This window comes from Sturnus vulgaris, chromosome 1 (assembly GCF_052056855.1).
Source record: "Sturnus vulgaris isolate bStuVul1 chromosome 1, bStuVul1.hap1, whole genome shotgun sequence".
Lineage (NCBI taxonomy): Eukaryota > Metazoa > Chordata > Aves > Passeriformes > Sturnidae > Sturnus > Sturnus vulgaris.
Genome location: NC_142243.1, coordinates 73,467,642 through 73,485,543, shown reverse-complemented (window position 1 = coordinate 73,485,543; position 17,902 = coordinate 73,467,642). Strand labels below are relative to the sequence as shown.

Below are 17,902 nucleotides of genomic sequence, written 5' to 3'. Positions count from 1 at the left end.
TTGAATACTAGTGAAACCTGCTACAGTGTCACAGCTGAAAGGAAGATCTTTACTATCAAAGACCTCTTTTAGTGAAACTGTTTAGGTTCTTTTGCTGACTCAAAGCTATATAATAAACAGTTTCAAGTGCAACCCAGATCGGTAATTTCAAGGCAAGGTTACTGTGGCAACCAGATACAGTGTTATTTCCCCAAAGGGCCTGAGGCGGCAGGTATTAACTCAGTTACTAAAACAACCTCGATTTGTCTAACGTTTAATCCTAGAACTGCTCAAGTGCTAAGAAATACAAGTACTGTTGTGGGTATACACAGCTGTACTTGTTTACTGACAGTCCAGGCAGTTTAAGAACTTCTCACTCCTCTGTACACCAAAACCAAACCTACAGATGAGAGAAAAGCTTTAGCAAGTGCCTGTTTTCCTGCATACACCAGCGTAGCCAGGCCCATCAGCAAAGGCATACGTTCAGAGCAGTGTCCACAGGCAGAGGACTCAAAACAGGCAAGATATTAGTTATGCACAGCAGCTCCCTTTTAATTCTTTATTCCAGTAATGCCTTGTAAGCATTTCAGTAAAGGATCACAATAGAGACTGCGCACATGTGAATACCAGCTCTTTCAGAGCAGTAAGGACTGCAGTAATTGTAGCATTGGTAGAAGTTCTCTTAGCCACACTTTTTTCTAGTGTAGCACCACTCCCCTAAGTGGTGCTTGAATGAACTAAGGACTAAGCTTACATATTGGGTAACTGCTAAACTCCATGAGGGATTTCTCTCTTGCTTTGTAGGAGGATTAGGATCTATGAAACTTTGCTAGCTACTGCTAAGAATGTTGTATATTGATTCAGAATTCTTGCATCCTATAAGAACATAGAAACATCAATCCCCCCTCCCTCACTGTAAAGAAACGACACTTACCTTTGCAAAGACGCACAGCAGGGTGCAGCTGCACTGCTCTCCCCTGCTGGGGTAGAGGTTCATCTCCTGCTACAGGGACCAGGAACAAACAACTGTCCTGTAAACATGTAACTTGGAGACAGCTATTGTCAGGGGATCTGCAGGTGACTAGGATTGTATGGTACACTCTGGATAGCCTTTCGAGCCTAGAAAACTGCCCATCACCTCATATCTCCTAAAGGGAATTGATAGACCTGTAGAATCAATCCCTTTACAGTAAAGGGCAGGTTAGTGGCCATTTTTGGGAAACACAAATTTTATTCTGGAAGAGAAAAAGCTTGGGTTTTTACCTGAGCTCTCAAATTACCTGCTTGTACAGACCTATGCTTCTCTGCATGGATCTCCTGTATTTAGAGAAGAGAGTTGAGGGCAAGATAAGTGAGCTCAGCATCAAGTCAAATCACAGCCAGCCACCCATATGCCTGTACTATAGTCCCGGGAACAAGTTAAATAAACTGATGAATGGCAGTAGGCAAGCCTGTAGCTATCCTATCAAATCAGTTTTGATAGCCTGTAACATGGAACTCAATACCTTTTCTCTGACCTCTCACCATGTATGTCCATAAAGAGAAATTGCACAATTCAAATGCAGTGTCCGGTTTTTATCAGCTAAAACAGCTTTTGCCTCGACAATTAGCTAAACTGTTAAACACAAGTTTCCATAAGTTAACTAGCATCTATAGCTGAGCTACTAGAGTTTCCACATGCTGCTAAATTCACGGCCTGAGAATTCTTGTTTTATTGAGCATAACCTTTCACAGAGGTTCAGATATAAACTGAGAAATGAAGCTACAGAAAACTACACAAGAATTACTTGCTTCATCTAAAGAGAAATAAAGTAGAGGAGACAGTTTAGGACACAAAAAGCCTTTATGTTTGAGAAGTTAACCATTTCAACAGAAGACTCTGAAGTATTTTGCAACTACTGTTACATTGGACAGTCAAGGATACAAAACTGCTGACAGAAGCAACAGTGGAGAGCACCAAATTAAAAAATGCATGCTTCAGCACAACTGCACAGATTCCTTCTCTCAATGAATACTTGCCTGCTCAGACTATACTTAACTCCTACCCATCTCAACTTCATGCCTCATCCTCCTCTCCTTCCTCCTCAAACTCGCCCTGCTCATCAGCAGTGGCATCCTGGTATTGCTGGTATTCAGAGACCAGGTCGTTCATGTTGCTCTCGGCCTCCGTGAACTCCATTTCATCCATGCCCTCGCCGGTGTACCAGTGCAAGAAAGCCTTGCGCCGGAACATGGCCGTGAACTGCTCCGAGATCCTCTTGAAGAGCTCCTGGATGGCCGTGCTGTTGCCGATGAAGGTGGCCGACATCTTGAGGCCGCGCGGGGGGATGTCGCAGACGGCCGTCTTGACGTTGTTGGGGATCCACTCCACGAAGTAGCTGCTGTTCTTGTTCTGCACGTTGAGCATCTGCTCGTCCACCTCCTTCATGGACATGCGGCCCCGGAAGATGGCGGCCACCGTCAGGTAGCGGCCGTGGCGGGGGTCGCAGGCGGCCATCATGTTCTTGGAGTCGAACATCTGCTGCGTCAGCTCGGGCACCGTCAGGGCGCGGTACTGCTGGCTGCCGCGGCTGGTCAGCGGGGCAAAGCCCGGCATGAAGAAGTGCAGCCGCGGGAAAGGCACCATGTTGACCGCCAGCTTGCGCAGGTCGGCGTTCAGCTGGCCGGGGAAGCGAAGGCAGGTGGTCACGCCGCTCATGGTGGCCGACACCAGGTGGTTGAGGTCCCCGTAGGTGGGAGTGGTCAGCTTCAGGGTGCGGAAGCAAATGTCATACAGGGCCTCGTTGTCAATGCAGTAGGTCTCGTCCGTGTTCTCCACCAGCTGGTGCACAGAGAGGGTGGCATTGTAGGGCTCCACCACCGTGTCCGACACCTTGGGCGAGGGCATGACGCTGAAGGTGTTCATGATGCGGTCGGGGTACTCCTCGCGGATCTTGCTGATCAGGAGGGTGCCCATGCCAGAGCCCGTGCCTCCGCCCAGCGAGTGGGTCAGCTGGAAGCCCTGGAGGCAGTCGCAGCTCTCCGACTCCTTCCTCACCACGTCCAGCACAGAGTCCACCAGCTCAGCGCCTTCCGTGTAGTGCCCCTTGGCCCAGTTGTTGCCAGCCCCGCTCTGACCTGCAGGGCAGACCGCAAGCCAGGCGCCACATTAGAGCCCCAGGGACAAACGCAGGTGATGCCACTGCCCCTTCCCTACGGGCTCCTCCCCCCTCTCTTTCATCCCCACTCTGCTATGGGGATTCAGCTTCCCTGGGGTCACTCACATGCTCGCTCAAAGCCTTTGCCGTATGTGGAATTCCTGCTCGGGGAACTCTTCTATCCCACAGTCACTCACCAAAGACAAAGTTGTCGGGACGGAAGATCTGTCCAAAGGGGCCAGAGCGCACGGAGTCCATGGTGCCGGGTTCCAGGTCCACGAGGATGGCACGGGGGACATACTTGTTACCTGTGGGAGGAACCAGCACCAGCATTACAGGCTTGCAGTCAGCAGCCAGTGTCACAGGAGCCCTGCTGTGCTCCCATCCGCTTCCCCATGATTTGCTGCTGGGGGCATGGAGGGTGTGGGAAATTGAAAAGCAGGGATGGGAAAACAAAGCAGCCATTTAAGCTGTGCTGGGGCGTCACCCAATGCGGGTAGGGCTGAGTGACCCCTGCCTGCACACTCTATGCCCCCTCCCCCGTGAAGCTTAATACAGAGGGGCGTTACCGGTGGCTTCATTGTAGTAGACGTTGATCCTCTCCAGCTGCAGGTCACTGTCCCCGTGATAGCTGCCCGTGGGGTCGATGCCGTGCTCATCGCTGATGACCTCCCAGAACTGAGGGGACCGAAGGATGGTCAGTGCCGCCACGCCCCTCTCTCGCCCCCTGGCCAAATCCCCGCCACGTGGCGATCGAGGATTCGCCGTGCGTGGGTGCGGCCCCCCGGCCAGACGGAGCCGCTACCGCGCCCTGTACATCCCCCCCCCACCGACGGGAGGGGTGTGGCACCGCCTCGGAGCCCCTTCTCCCGCCCGCCCGGGACCCCCGCAGCCCACGAGGGGCTGATGGACAGCAGCTGATGCCCCCGCCCTACTCTTCTTTCCCGAGGGGTGCCGCGCCCATGGTGCGGATGCCCCACCGCGCTTCCCCTTACAATGGGAGAGGTGGGAACAGTCGCGCGCGGACCCTCCCAGAGACCGTGCTCCGTAGTGGGAAGCCGGAGCCTCCCTCTCCCAGCAGCGCTCTTCCCGGGACACACAGAGCCCGGCTGAGCGGAGTCCCGGGCGGACGTGCCGGTCGGTGGTGCGTACCTTGGCGCCGATCTGGTTGCCGCACTGCCCGGCTTGGATGTGCACGATCTCACGCATGGTGCCGGTGTCCGAAGGTGCCGCCCCGCTGCTCCTGCCGCCTTCACCGCCTGCTCCGCCCGCTCCCGCACTCGCCGCTGCGGCGGCCGCGCCCCTCGCCGCCCCTTAAATTGGGCGCCGCGCCCCGCCCCGCCGGTGACGTCATGCGGGAACTGCGCGGAGCCAATGAGCGCGCGGGGGCGGGGCGGGGGCCACGGCATTGTGTCCCGCGCGGGGGCGTGGCCGGGCTCGAGGGCGTGGCCTCGGGAGCGGTCGGGGCGCGCCGCCGTCCCGGCTCGGCGCTGACAGCGCGGACAAAGGCGCCGAGCACCGCCATGGGGCGGCCAAGCCGGGCCGGGTCGGGCCGCCCACGTGTGAACCGCGGAACCTCCCTGCGGCCGCCGTCCCACCCTTCGCCCTCCCCTGGCCGCCGCCGCCGCAGCCTTTTGTTCCCCGTGAAGCGCAGCCTTCCGTGCCGCAGCAGCGGGCGTTGCCGTCGGGGAGGTGGGAGGGGGAACCCCGCGGCTGCCCCCGCCCCCCGCCGGTGTCTCCGTTCACACGGTGCCGGGGGGAGACTCCCTCCCTCGTGGGGGCACCGCACACCCGCCGGTATCGCCCCGTGGTTGCCACCCGTCTGCCGCACAAGCCCGCACCGGCGGTCAGGAGCCCACGCCCTGCCCGCTTTATCTACCCCCGGCACGACGCGGGTGGGCTTCCCTCCATGACGGGCTGTGCGGTGATCCTGTCCGCCAGCCCTGCCCTCGAGCGGTCCCCGCCTGACTCCTCGGTGCCGAGCTCGGCTTCTCTTTCTATGCCTAAAAAGGTCGGATTTTGTCCCCGAAGCTGCGCCAAGAGCCGCTCTCCAGCCAAGCGCCCTGCTCCGCGCTGTCCCCCGTCCAGCCACCAGCGACCCGCGAGCAGACAATAGCGCGGTGCTGCTGCACGGGGCCAGGGGCTTGTGTGTGTGTGGGGGGGGGGCTCCCTCAGCTCTGCAGCAAGCGGGTCTTGCTCTTCGTCGCTTCGTTGCGGATTTACAGATGCTGAGGGATGAAGAAAGGAAAGGGCGGGGGAGCAGGAGACGGTTGCACATGTGGTCTCCAGAGATAATTTCTCATCCCCCACTTTATTTTCGAGCAGTCCCGTATGTCACCGCGGGCATTACAGCCGTGGCAGGGAGGGCACGGCACTTGCCCACGCCGCCGGCGGAGGGGGTCGCGGGGAGGAAGAGCACGGGCGGGCGGCACGGTTCCCGCCGTGCCCGGTGCCCTTCGGGGCGGTCAGCCCGGCGTGGCGGCTCCTCCTCGGCATCGCCCGTTTCTCACCACGGTCTCGCTGTGCGTGTGCGGCGGACGGAGGGTGTGGCTCCCTTGGGAGTCTGCTCCGAGTCCCGGAGAGCCCAGGCAGGGACTCCACTAAACCCCGTTTTAGGGAGCCGCTACATGAAGGCTGCTTCAGCTATTCTACAATTCAGCTACTCTAGGGGTGCAGTTTAGAGCACATCACCATTTTCAACCCGTATTTCTTCAATATATTTCTTCTTCTTTCTCCCTCCTTTGTTCTATCCACGTGCCGATGTCTCTAATCTCTCTAACGGTTTATGCAGATCGATAACCTTGCCTACGGACTACTCCAGATCTGATTTTACCTTCTTCCAAGGCAGTCTTCAGCACAACCCGGTTACCTCTGATTGATATGCCAACGCATCCATACCTTTCTTTTGTTTGCCTTACGGTGAGAAAGCAGCCCATCTCCAAAAGGCATGCTAGAAAATACACCCTTGTCTCTTCAAGTGGGATTTTGATAAAAATTAATCCGATCATTTGCAGTCCCTGTGAAATCTATTTTTACTGGCCTAAGCCAGGAGCAATTTAATTATTTGGTTGACTACGCTTCGCAAATAATGTGTAGCTGTAATTCCAAGCGAACATTTTTTTTGTGGCATGCTAACTGCATAATCAACATCCTCATCTATAATTATTTGTTCAAGAATAGCTTGCAGATTAGCAGCTCCAGGGGACCACTGGCCGCTCCAGGTAATGATTCAAAGTAATGCCAGTCTTTCCCATGGCTGCGGCGGGTGTGTTCCTGAAAACCCTGTCACAGCAAAACTCGGTGACAGCAGAGCTGGTGCGAAATACAGGTACTGTGACTACTACTATTATTTCCAAGTATCCTGCTTATTGTACACTGCGTATTAGTTTTTTACGAGGAGAATAACTGACATTTCGGTGTGAAGGGGAGTAGCTGATTTTACACATCCTCCATACCTACGCTAAGCTCATTCCCAACAGCTTGAGGCTTCAAAGGAAGCCATTTTAAAATCCAATTCAAGGAAAACAGATTATTAACAGTGGAGGAAAGAAACCCACCCCAACTGGTTTGCCTTAAAATAAACTAATGCACATTTTAGAAGCAGGGAGATTCAAGTATATCTGCTGTATAGAACTTGTTGAGACTGTAAGAAAAATAAAATAGGTTAAATGCTTATTTTTAAAATAAACAGCTGCTTTTCAGAGGGATGAGAGGAAATCCAGGTCTAGTTTTTCAGCAGCCACTAAACCAGACTCCTTAGAGGTGAATGACAGCCGTTCAAATCGCTTCAGGATACTTCAGACAAAGTCCATTTTAATTCGAAGGTGAGTATTTGGGACGGAGAGCTCCTCAAAGGTTCGGCACAGCTTGTTGTGAATTACTTGCAGGGAAATGAAGTGTTCAGCTGTTGGCTGCCCGTGCCTCTCTCACCCCCGCCTCTCTGGATCTGCCTCACACTGCTGTGTCTGTCAGCGCAGCTCCTGCCCCAGCCCCGGGGCCGGCCCTGGCTGGGCTCCTCCATCCCCATCTCCCCGGCAACCGGCCCCCCCCGCCCGGCAGAAAAGAGCTGCACAGAAAAAAAGGGGGGAAAAAAAAAAAAAGGAACAAAAAAAAGCCATTTTCACTCGCCAGGCTGATTTCCCAGGGTGTAAAAGCACTGTGGGTAGGGGACTGCAGAAACGGCGGCAGGGCGGGTGAAATGCCGGCTTGCAAGGTTCACAGTCGTTCTCGATCTTAGAGAAGGGGAATAACACAATCACTGTCAAGAGTTTGTTTAATGAAGCTCAGAGGATCAACCCAATTTTATCTAACGTGTCCTCTCCCCGCTCCCTTTTGTGGTTCCCATCCTCCCAGTACAAGGTTGGGTGTGATCACCGTCAGAGCCTCTGTCTTACGCTATTGAAGTGGACACTGATGAGAGAAAGTCCTGGTTTCCTTGCTAGATGCAGAAGGTTGCAAAAGGCGGCTAACAAAAGCCCAAGGGAAAGACTTAGTCATATTAATTTATAATAGAAAATATGTACTTTTGTGGGATGTACTGCAGCATAGTTTGTGGGTCATTTTTTTTTCTAAAAAGAAACTTGCAACCATCCCATGGCTCGGCATCACATTTCACAGGGATCCCACTCTTTCTCCCACTCCTTGTCTGTGGCTCCTCTCAGAAGGATGGAAATCCCTTACAGACCTTGAAGTTATGCCCAAACCCCCAAGAGAGGCATCTGGACCTTCTACATATTGAGGGAAAATATGCTGTGTTGTACAAAAATTAGACAGAATTTTGGACCCTCACGAGTTGAAGTCTTAGACCACAGACCAACTGGACATCTAGGATGGCTCATTAGGTCATTTAGGGCAGACTAATATTTTGCTCCTCAGTGTGATCCCATTGTAACTCAGCAGAGGGTCAGTGAGGGGTGGGCTAGAAGGACCCTGTGTATATTTGAGAGGAACTTAAATGGTGGTGCAGATGGAACATTTTGCAAACAAAATTTGTTGAGTATCTCTGTTTCCATGTGTCTTCATGGTTGCATACAGGTTGCTTGCAGGCTGTGTCAGTGGCTGGAGTCACCTATGCCAGCTTCTGGGAAAGGACAAGGCTGGTAGTAGCCACAGCTGTGTGCTGTGACCCTCATTACCCTTGCTCCCAACAAAACTCCTGGCTTTTACATAGCCCAACTGCACTGCCTGAACCCAGACTCCTGAGAAAATTGCTAAGCTGTGGGAAAGCCAGCTGTGCAGCCCCCTGCCTAACAAGAAATGGTGCAAATGCAGACAGAGAGAAGATTGTTGGGAACATGATCATTAGTGGCTAGAGGACAGAGTAGAACCAACAGCAGCCTGGAAAGCTGTGAGGTCCTAAAGGAAGAAAACAGAGAGGCAGCAGAAAACTGCAATGCATCAACACTGAGGGTGTGTTCATGAGAGCAGTAAAGTCCATCTCTCTTCCCTCTGCCTGCAGCTGGCCAGCCAGCACACCAGTCAGTCTCTGCCCATCAGTGCAATGCTTAAGCCCCACAGCTCATCAAGGCCAAGCTGTCTTCAGGCCACAGTACCCAGGGTTAATGCCTGTGTGCCCAGTGAGACATGCACAGGGTGATCCAGGACCTGATCCAGTGAGGGGTGGTTACACTGCCAGCAGTGGCCCCACACCATCCTGTCTGCTTGGTGGGCTCTGGTCACCCAACAAGCCCCAGTGGGTGAGGCCTGGGCCATGGACCTATTGTATTCACAGTCCCCATGTCCTCCTAGGCAGGATCCCAGGGGAACAGGGTCACCCCTACAGTGCTGCCACGCCTGCCAGCAGGGCCCAGGGCCAGGGCAGTTGCCTCTTAGCCCCTGCCAGTGCTGCCCATCCTGGGCCATCCCTGCCCTCATCTCTGCTGAGGCCAGGAACTTCTGGTGCATTCTCCCCACAATAAGCTTCAGCTAGATTGCAAGATAATTTTTTTCTCTTTTACTGCTGCTACAAGTCATTGTTCCTAGCAAATAATTAAAACTCTGTGACTGTTTAATTTTTTTTCAGAGAGCACCTGTCTGCTCACCAATTCCTCTTTATTACACATTGTTACGATTGCTTTCACAAAACAAAAGCTGGAGCAAGGCTGTCAGCCAGAACCCCACTCAGAACTCTCAGAAAGGAAACCCCCCAGCCTCAGCTTAAGGCCTTTCACTGCAGCACTTTGTCAGCAAAAATTACAGTAGTAAGAAGCCCCAAAGGAGGCTCTGAAGGACATCTCAAGACCACATGACACCTTTCATGTGCATAGTGCCACATATTGTGCACTTGGTTCCCATAGCACATAATGGACTTGTGACAATGTTATTTCCTGGTTCATCTCATTCACACAAAGGATGATGAATATGCCCCCATATAAGCAATAATAATAATAGTTCAAGCATCTACAAAGTCTTCAAGAATATATAATATGTGGGAATATAAACTACAGAAGTGCAAAAGAGAGATGAGAAATGGTTTCTCTAATTAGGAAATTACTAAATGAAGAGAAGCAAAGAGCAGGTAAGAAGAGGCAAAGGGCAGTTTGCCCACTACCGGGTGAGAGTGTTGATGAGAAATTGATCTACTCTCTAATAAATCCTCGTGCCTGGCCACCAAACGTGGCAAGATGTTGAATGGACACTGGGATCCCTGAATCAATGATGGGAAAGCATTTTGATTCCTGTGTGCTCTGCTTGCCAGGCATAAATATTAATAAGGTTCCAGCCTCAGTACTGTTGCTGATGCAGCTGTTTCTACATTCATGTGGAACAAATTCAGTAAATGCAAAAGAGCAAGGCAGGAAAGAAAATATTCACTTGCTTGTCTGAGTTATTCTTGAAATCTGGTCTTGCTCCTTTCTTTCATAAGCAGGATTTTTTTGGGTATGTGTATGTGTACGGGCTGAAGTCAAATGGGACAAATTTGCAGTTTGAGGATCTTGTTGCAAATGGCAGTGTCAGAGGGTAGAAATGCTGGCAAGACCCTCATTCGCAGCCGTCAGGTCAGAATCTGGAACCGCAGCGCTACAGGAGCCACATGCCTAGCAAATACTCCTTTTTTGTTTCCATTCTCCTTGGTTAAAAAAAATTTTCTTTCCGCCTAAGCGACTCATCCTTGAAAGCCCGATAGCAACACGCTGCCCTGCATCAGTACTAAGTCTAATTTCTACTGAATCCGTTGCCTCCCTCGACCAGCTCGGGTTTAGTATGTTAGGGAAGCAGAAGTCTTTGTAACCGGTTTGAACAAAGAGTTTTTTTTCAAGGTCTTCTGCCACCACCCTGCTCTCTCCTCCCTGCAGTTACATTGCGGCTGGTAGCGCTGCTTGCTGTAAGAGTGTGCTTGTCAACTCGTTAACACTTTCTTTTTCCCTTTGCTAAAGGCATGGTCGTGCAAATTAATTGTAAAGACCTTCTCAAGCAGCTGTGTTGGCCTCTCAGGTGCCTCTGATACGCATTTTGAGAAGAGTGGAAAGAAAAGAAATATGATTTTGAAGGCTGAAAAAACCAGTCGCAGATCACTCATGTGTATATATTAAATATCTGTCTTACTGGCAAAGAATATGACTGAGAGATTTCCCTCTCCCCTGCACCAGTTGCTGTCCCGTGTTGGGCTGGAGGGAGATGATCTGGGTGTCAAGAGCTTGCAGCTGAGAAAAGCAGGGTTTGGGGGAGCTGTGCAGGGCTGTGCTGCGCTGTCAGTGCAGCAGTACAAGCGTTCTCCTGATGGCAGGATTTACACAAAGGCTTTGATCGTCTGGTTTACTAGAGCTGGAAGCATCCTCACCAAGATAGAACCGAGAGCACAGCTGAAAGCACCATTTCCATCCCTTCATTTCCCTTGTGCTTTAAGGAATCCCTGCGCTGGAGTTGAAGTGATGAGGAAAAGGCGGCAAAATTGGGGTGTGGTGACGGAGAACCACTGCGCTAGCTCTGACATTGTCACTCGGGGACATCGGTGTAGGTGATTGATAGGCGCTTTGTAGGGGAGCAGGGGAGAGAGAGAGTCGACCTATGCCCGCAGAGTTGCCCGGGTTTTATGGGCTGAAGCCTTACCACGGCACAGGTGGGGATTCAGGTAGGTAAGCAAACCATCCAGCGGTACCTCTGAGCACACACTGCAGCATTTTACACAATGGCTAAGTGAGGTTAATCATTACAAGGTTTATCTTCTGCTCACAGGAGCAGGTACTTTTTCAGTTGATTTGTGTAGAGGCTGACTCAGATTCTGAATGCATTTAAAAAATGTATCATTTCCAAATGGCATTAATTCCTTTGTCCTGCTCTCTCCTCCCATTTACGGGTATTCACAGGATATAGGGATACTTTTCACCAATTTGCGTTTGCCTCACAAGAAACATATAATTTCATGCACACAAATCTTTCAATCCTGAGGAAGGCCACCATCCACTCCAGGGCACTGTAATAGCAGCAACAGTTCCTGTAACCAGCTTTTTCAAACACAAAAGCAGAAAAGGGAGATAATTTCTCATGCTTTCTGAGACGCAGCAGAGAAGGATATTTTTCAGCTGCTGTTCAAGGGCGGGACACAGACTTTTTGAAGATGGAGTTTCAGCCTCTTGGGATCATACTTTGAAAATGCAGTGAAGGGACAGATAACATTTTCATAGGGAGATGTGTTCTGACAGCGAAACTATTCTGTCTGTTCTGTTGTCATGCAAATAGGGGACACCCCCATCTTTGGCTACTGGTGTGAGTTATTATTTCAAATGTATTTAAACTCAGGAGTTTGGAAACAGATCACTGAAGTTATGTTTGCAAAAGTTATATTCTATGTAATCACAAACATCAGATACACTGATGAGGTGTCAAACAGTAGCTGTCTGCCATACTTGTGCTAGGAAATGAAATACACACCAAATCTAAATCATGCTTTTCAAGAACTGTATTAGGAACTTAGACATCCTAGCCAAAGCAGCCACATCATTATGGATCAGGTGACATTTTCTGCTCTCTAGTAATGTACAAATGATAGTACAGAGATATTCACTCTTTCTGCTAAACCACTGTGCTCAACAGAGCAGGAAGGAAAAGCCAAGATAAAAAAACTGGATTGAGCTGAGGAACTTCTGAGTGAAGACCGGGAGGCTGCTAAGGGACAATGCCAGGCCTGTTAGCCTGCCTTGCCCAGGGAAGAGGATGCAAAATAATCAAAGCAGATTTTGTACAGCTAGTTTTGCTTGCTTGCAAATGGAAAAGCGAAAAGGCCATGACATCACTTTAGAAAGTAATGAAAGAGAGTGGCTGTTTGGTGAACCAGACTGAGAGGCAGGCCCTTGCTGGCATGCTGGAGAACGGGAGAAGCTGTACACAGGCACGTCCAGTTGGACCTGCAGGTTAAGGTCTTGTGATACAAGTCCAAGGCTTACTGTAAAGAGCAAAAGAAGATTCATGGAAATCCTGGCATCAGCAGAAGGAAAGTACCCAGAGGGGTGGGGAAGAGACCAGAAGTGCAGCAAGTTCCATAACCATAGCAACAGCAAACTATCTGTCAAAAAAAGGAATTTCACTCCACTCCCAAAGCAGCCTGAATCTCGGTCAAACCTTTGTTTGTGTGGCTGCCAGTGCTGCATGTTGAATCAGTAATTTCCATGGCCATGAACGTGATTCTCTGCAACCTGAGTAGGCAAGCGAGCCCTTGAGTCTGCAGCAGCCTGATGTTCCCTCTGGTTCAAGGACACCACACATCCTCTGCATGTTCTGTACCCTGGCCTTACATCATGCTAAGTGACCAGGGACAGAAAAATATCAGTATCCACCAGGTGTGTTGTATGTCGCATAAGATCTAGGATTTGAATTGAGCAATAAAAAGGAAAACATTTTTCAATACTATCTCATGGGGGTTTTTTCCTTCCCTTCTCAACCTCACAAAAAGTCAGTTCCATTAGCCTTCACACCTATGCCCTTTCTTGTGTCAGGTCACAGGTGTGTAATAACTCATTGCTCCTGCAGGTCTCAGTACAGCTGCTGACATTTGTGTAGGAGAGTTGGTGTGGGTAAGGGATTCTCCACCATGAAGTGGTCTGTCTGCATACAAAATATGATTTCCGGTTGACTGCATAAACCTCTTGTCCCCGAGGGGAGCAGTGAGTCACTCCGTGTTAGTGCCTCCCGTCCAGCAGCTACGAAACCACATGTCCCAAACGCTCCAACAGATCTAAGACAAGTCCTCCAATGACTCATATGACAATGACAGGAAACTGTCTGATTTGATAAGGGCAGAAATTTAGGCTGGGCTCACAAAGGTCCTTACAAGCTGTGTGTCACATGGAGTTGTGTTCAGCCGCAGGGAGATAGGCAACAGTTGTGCTCTTCCAGTCTGCTGAGGAATGAAATAAAGCAGGGTAGAAGAGATTTGCAGGAGGGGACGCCACTGGGTCAGCTGGGCACAAAACTTAACAGACATGATTTCTAATCAATCACACCGTGCAGAGGATCACAACTGATAGAGAATTACTGTGCCACCTGCATTTCAGGCTTCATCCCACTTGTACGGAAATCCTAACAGCTGAGGTTACAAACCCCACCCAAAAAACGGCTGAAGTCTTTTGGAAATGAGGAACTGAATTTCCTCACAGTAATGCCTGCCTAGGTACCAACATGTATGCTGAGGAGGTGTTTCAGCAGTTCTGCTAACACTGTCATAGCAGCTGCTGCAGATGTAGAATTGCTTGTACATCTATATTTTGCATCTGCTTACTAGTGGTTTTCAGATTTTTTTTCAGAGAGGGCTGGCTTTCATATTGCTTTGGATTGCAAGATTCATAGCATGAACTTAGTGCAATCCCCTTGCAGATCTCTTAAACTGATTTTCATACAAGTTCATAAGTTTGATTCCTCCATTTTCTGCAACTTTTTCAGAAGGTCCAGTCTGGATTCTCTTTCCATCTCTTTTTCTGAGACTACAACTTGGGTTGACCAATGCTTGACTAAGTGTTTTGAGTCCTCAGGTTACTCCCATGGCCATGGTTAGATCATGCAGAAGCAACTTCCTATCAGATCTAACCAACAACCCATGCCAGGATCCCAGGAAAAAGTTCTGACCAGTTTGATTCCCCAGACTGACTTATCATCATATTAGATGAGCACGAGAAAGAAGGACTGGCCCAGCTCCACCTTAAACTGGTTTAGATGGCCACAGCATCACAACCATGGTAACTGTCAAGTGTAGGCAGAGAAATTTCTCCCTTTCTTGCTTTCCTGATTCTGCCCTCCATGATGCCACCACAAATTTTTGAGCAGTGGCACAACAATCTATGTCAGGGGATGGACCCAGCTGAGAAAAAACATGTAATGATGAGGGGGGGAAAAAAAAGGAAGTATTTTTTCCAGATTCTCAGGTGCCTTGATGTAGAGAGAGAAAAAAGGCCACTCCTTCAGCCGTCAATGCCACTGATGGAAGTCTACATACAATGAGCATCCACAGCTACTGCAGCAACAGCCTGGTGTCATGGAACCTTAGCAGAGCAGCTGGGAGGTTTAGCTTGGCTTTATCAAGAGTCATTTACTCCTCTGCAGAAGGATGACAAATCAAGAAAACTAGAACATCCTAGGCATCAACAGGAGGTTTGCTGACACACACTAATGGTTACCTGCCTTCTCAAATGTCAAACTCACTGTTTATTCGTGCAGAAGCCAAAGCACAGAATACATTTTGGAATCAGAAAAAATTGCTGCTCTCAATGATATCCCAGTTCATAACTAAGCTTTATGGGTCTTGACTCCAGAGTTACCAGGAAGCAGATCTAGCCCTCACTTGAAACTGTACTGGAGGGGAGATGATGATCAGTAAAAATCAAGGTTTAGGATCTAGTGACTCTTATGGGCAACCTAACTTTTAGAGAACAAGGTGGATAGAAGTAGATACCTTTAAATCAGGTCTCCTGGACCTTGGATCTCACCTGAGCAGCAATACATACACATCCATATAAACATGCGGTGCTTTTGTAAGGTATGTTTGCTTTATCGTTATTTCTCTCTCCAGTGTCTCACTACAGCTGAAGCTCATTCCAGCCTCATGCCTGACAAACAAGGCAGACTTATGGGTGCTGCTTTCAAGGCCACGGGAAAAAAAGATAGCATTTTAAAGGAAATGCAAGAGGTTCCATACACATATAGAGTGCTTTCTCCTCTCATTTTGTAGGGATTCTCATGACCTTGCAGTGCTGTAATCAAGAAATAAATTTCACACTTGATGGTCTGGTTCTGCACAGTTCTACTCACACACCTGCACTGCAAATAAAAATGCTTAGCTAGCATTTTAGTTGCTAGATGAATGTTTTCCTTTTCTGAGCTTAGACAAGGATTTAGCACGATTTACAGAGAGCAGCTGCATTTCACAGAGAAGTATTGAACCCACAGAACTGCTAATGTGCAGAGGAGCCCCGTGACTTACTTTTAGAGGTCTGAAGGGTTTAGGATAAGGGAAGTTACAAGCATTTTGGAGAAGACTCCTGGTGAGAAGAGGAACAGATCACAGCGTGATGAAATAGGGGCAGTTCCCTGTAGGAAGAAGCAAGCCTGGAGACAGCCTCAAAGCAGCATCAGACATTTGCACCTGATGTGGAAAGACCAGTGAAGAAAATTCTTACTTCAATCCAGCAGATGACTTTAACAAAGGTTTAGCACACAAGGAGGCCCAAACTTTTATTTTGTGGGAAGACACACTCAGCTGGAGCTTTGTTAGAACAGATCCTCCACTAGGACTCCATTGCAGGGGCCAACTCTGACCCAGCACAGCAAAGAAACTGTCTCTGAACACCCAGAAAAAGATTTGCCTGCGTGAATAAATCTGTCTGCAAAGCTGTGCAACACCTTACCTTTCACCCTCATCTTCTTTCAAGTCGATGGAAACCAGGCAAGAGGAGTTCCTTCTCTCTAAAAAGAGAGATCTAAAGCGGCTCAGGTGAACTGTGCCCTAGTATTTACTTTTCTCTCCACTGATCAAGCAAGCCTGGGGCAAATTCCTCCATCACCTGCAGGTGTCTAACCACAGGACTCTCAGCACCACCACCTGTGTGACTCCCAGCAGACATTTTATCCTGTTCCTAGATTTTTATTCCTGAAGTGCTCCTGGCTCCTGGCTGTTTTGGCTGGCAGTCCTACCTACCCAGCTGCAGGCTGAACCTGCAGCTGCAACGAGCAGAGAGAGGGAAGTGTTTGGTGCATGCAGCCAACACTCCCTTCCAAGGTGGCTTTTGTCACCTATTTATTTGCCTGTTTTCACAGTTCCCAGGGGCAAAGTGTCAGTTTGCAACAGGCTGGGGGGACAGGGAAAGGCTGATTTTTGAGCCCCAACACAAAAGTCAGCTTCTGCAGTACCTCATCTTGTGGGAGGTCAACCCATGTTGAGGGGAAGAGTTGGGACTGGCTGTAGAGCGGGGGGGAAATGGGAGGACCAGCACAAGCCCGATGCTGTTTGAGCAGCGAGGCGGAGGGCCGACATAGCGGGGATGACACCATACATCCCATAATGCTTTTTGCAATAAGCAAGTGACAAATGTAGGGCAGGGGAGGTGGCGTGCGACCCCGCCCCTCTCTCCAAGCTGATCCTGTGCCATGGGATGTCGGGGTATGGCAGCTGAGCCGGGCTTAGCTGCCTCCCGGGATTTAGCGTCAGTGCGGCAGCATGGGCAGAAATTAGCTGGGCTGAGGGTTTTTTTTGGCAGATGCCAGGAGAACTGGAGCGGCTCAGGGAAGAAAAGCGATGAAGGGCTCCTTTCCCTCCACCCATTTCCTCAATGGGAAAATGAAATCTTACCATTTAGAAATGGGAATTTTAATTTCTAGCGGTATGTAGGAAACTGGAGGCAGAGGAAATGTAGATTAAAGAGCCAATCTGTTAATAAGCACCCTTAACGTGCTTGCTCTTTGTGCAGCAATGATTGCTCTGCCGGTGGCGTGAAGATACATGTTTCCAATTGTAAAGGGCCCACGGCCATCAGGGAGCAGACAATATTCTTATCAGCAACAGACGGTACAGTTACTGAAAATCCTCTCCAGTAATGACCGACTTTGCTGTGCTCCGGTGGAAAGAGTGATGAGCACAAAATTCATACCCAAAGTAGGGCTTTTAATTATTCACGGCTCCATATTCTCCAGAGCTATGCAAACCCAAATCACTTGCTTTGTCGATGCCCAATGCTGAAAACCTCCGCAGCTGAACGAAGCCAAGGTCGCCGTGACCTTCCTCCCCCTTCCCGAGGCTGCAGAGCACCACGGAATCCCTTTCCCTTTAGTCTGAAACCCCGGGGCTCCTCTCGGGTGACTCCCTGGAGGCGTCTCTGTCCAGGCGCGCGTTCTCACTCAGGGGTTCACCTGCCACCTAGTGGGGTTTGCTCATCCCTGCGGCTGCCTCCGCTTTATCCCTCTCCCAGGCGGGCAGCGAGGCAAAGCCCAGGGAGGTGCGAGCCCCGCCCGGGAAGCCGTGCACGGAGCGGGTGTGCTCCCACACAGAGGGGTGCCTGCGCACCGGGAGGGGGCTGTGTCTTTTGGGATGGGAGGGGAATAGTGGCAAACGGAGGGGGTGTGCACCGACCGGGGGCAAGTTCAGGAGGTGGGGGGCTGTACCCGGGCGTGCGTGTTCGTACTGGCGGGGTCTGGGCTCGGAGGGATGGGAGGGGAGTGCACGGAGCGCGTGTCCCGGTATTCCCTGGAAAGAAGGGCGCATCCCCCGGGGAGCCGGGCGGGCGGCCGGGCAGGGGCGGTGCCGGGGGCGGTGCCTCCCGGCGGGGCGGGCACGGCGGAGCGGAGCGAGCACCGCCTCCCCGGCG

The 17,902-nt window shown here is 50.5% G+C and overlaps 1 protein-coding gene across 1 annotated transcript; it reads right to left on the bottom strand.

The window, feature by feature from the left end:
* Positions 1 to 1,803: 1,803 nt before the first annotated feature.
* On the bottom strand, positions 1,804 to 4,393 carry LOC106850805 (tubulin beta-2 chain). Its single transcript, XM_088169968.1, has 4 exons — positions 4,269 to 4,393; positions 3,686 to 3,794; positions 3,314 to 3,424; positions 1,804 to 3,096 (listed from the first exon to the last, which is right to left on the bottom strand). The coding sequence occupies exons 1-4, from the start codon at positions 4,323 to 4,325 to the stop codon at positions 2,036 to 2,038; spliced, it is 1,338 nt and encodes a 445-aa protein (XP_088026094.1). The 5' UTR covers positions 4,326 to 4,393; the 3' UTR covers positions 1,804 to 2,035.
* Positions 4,394 to 17,902: the final 13,509 nt, after the last annotated feature.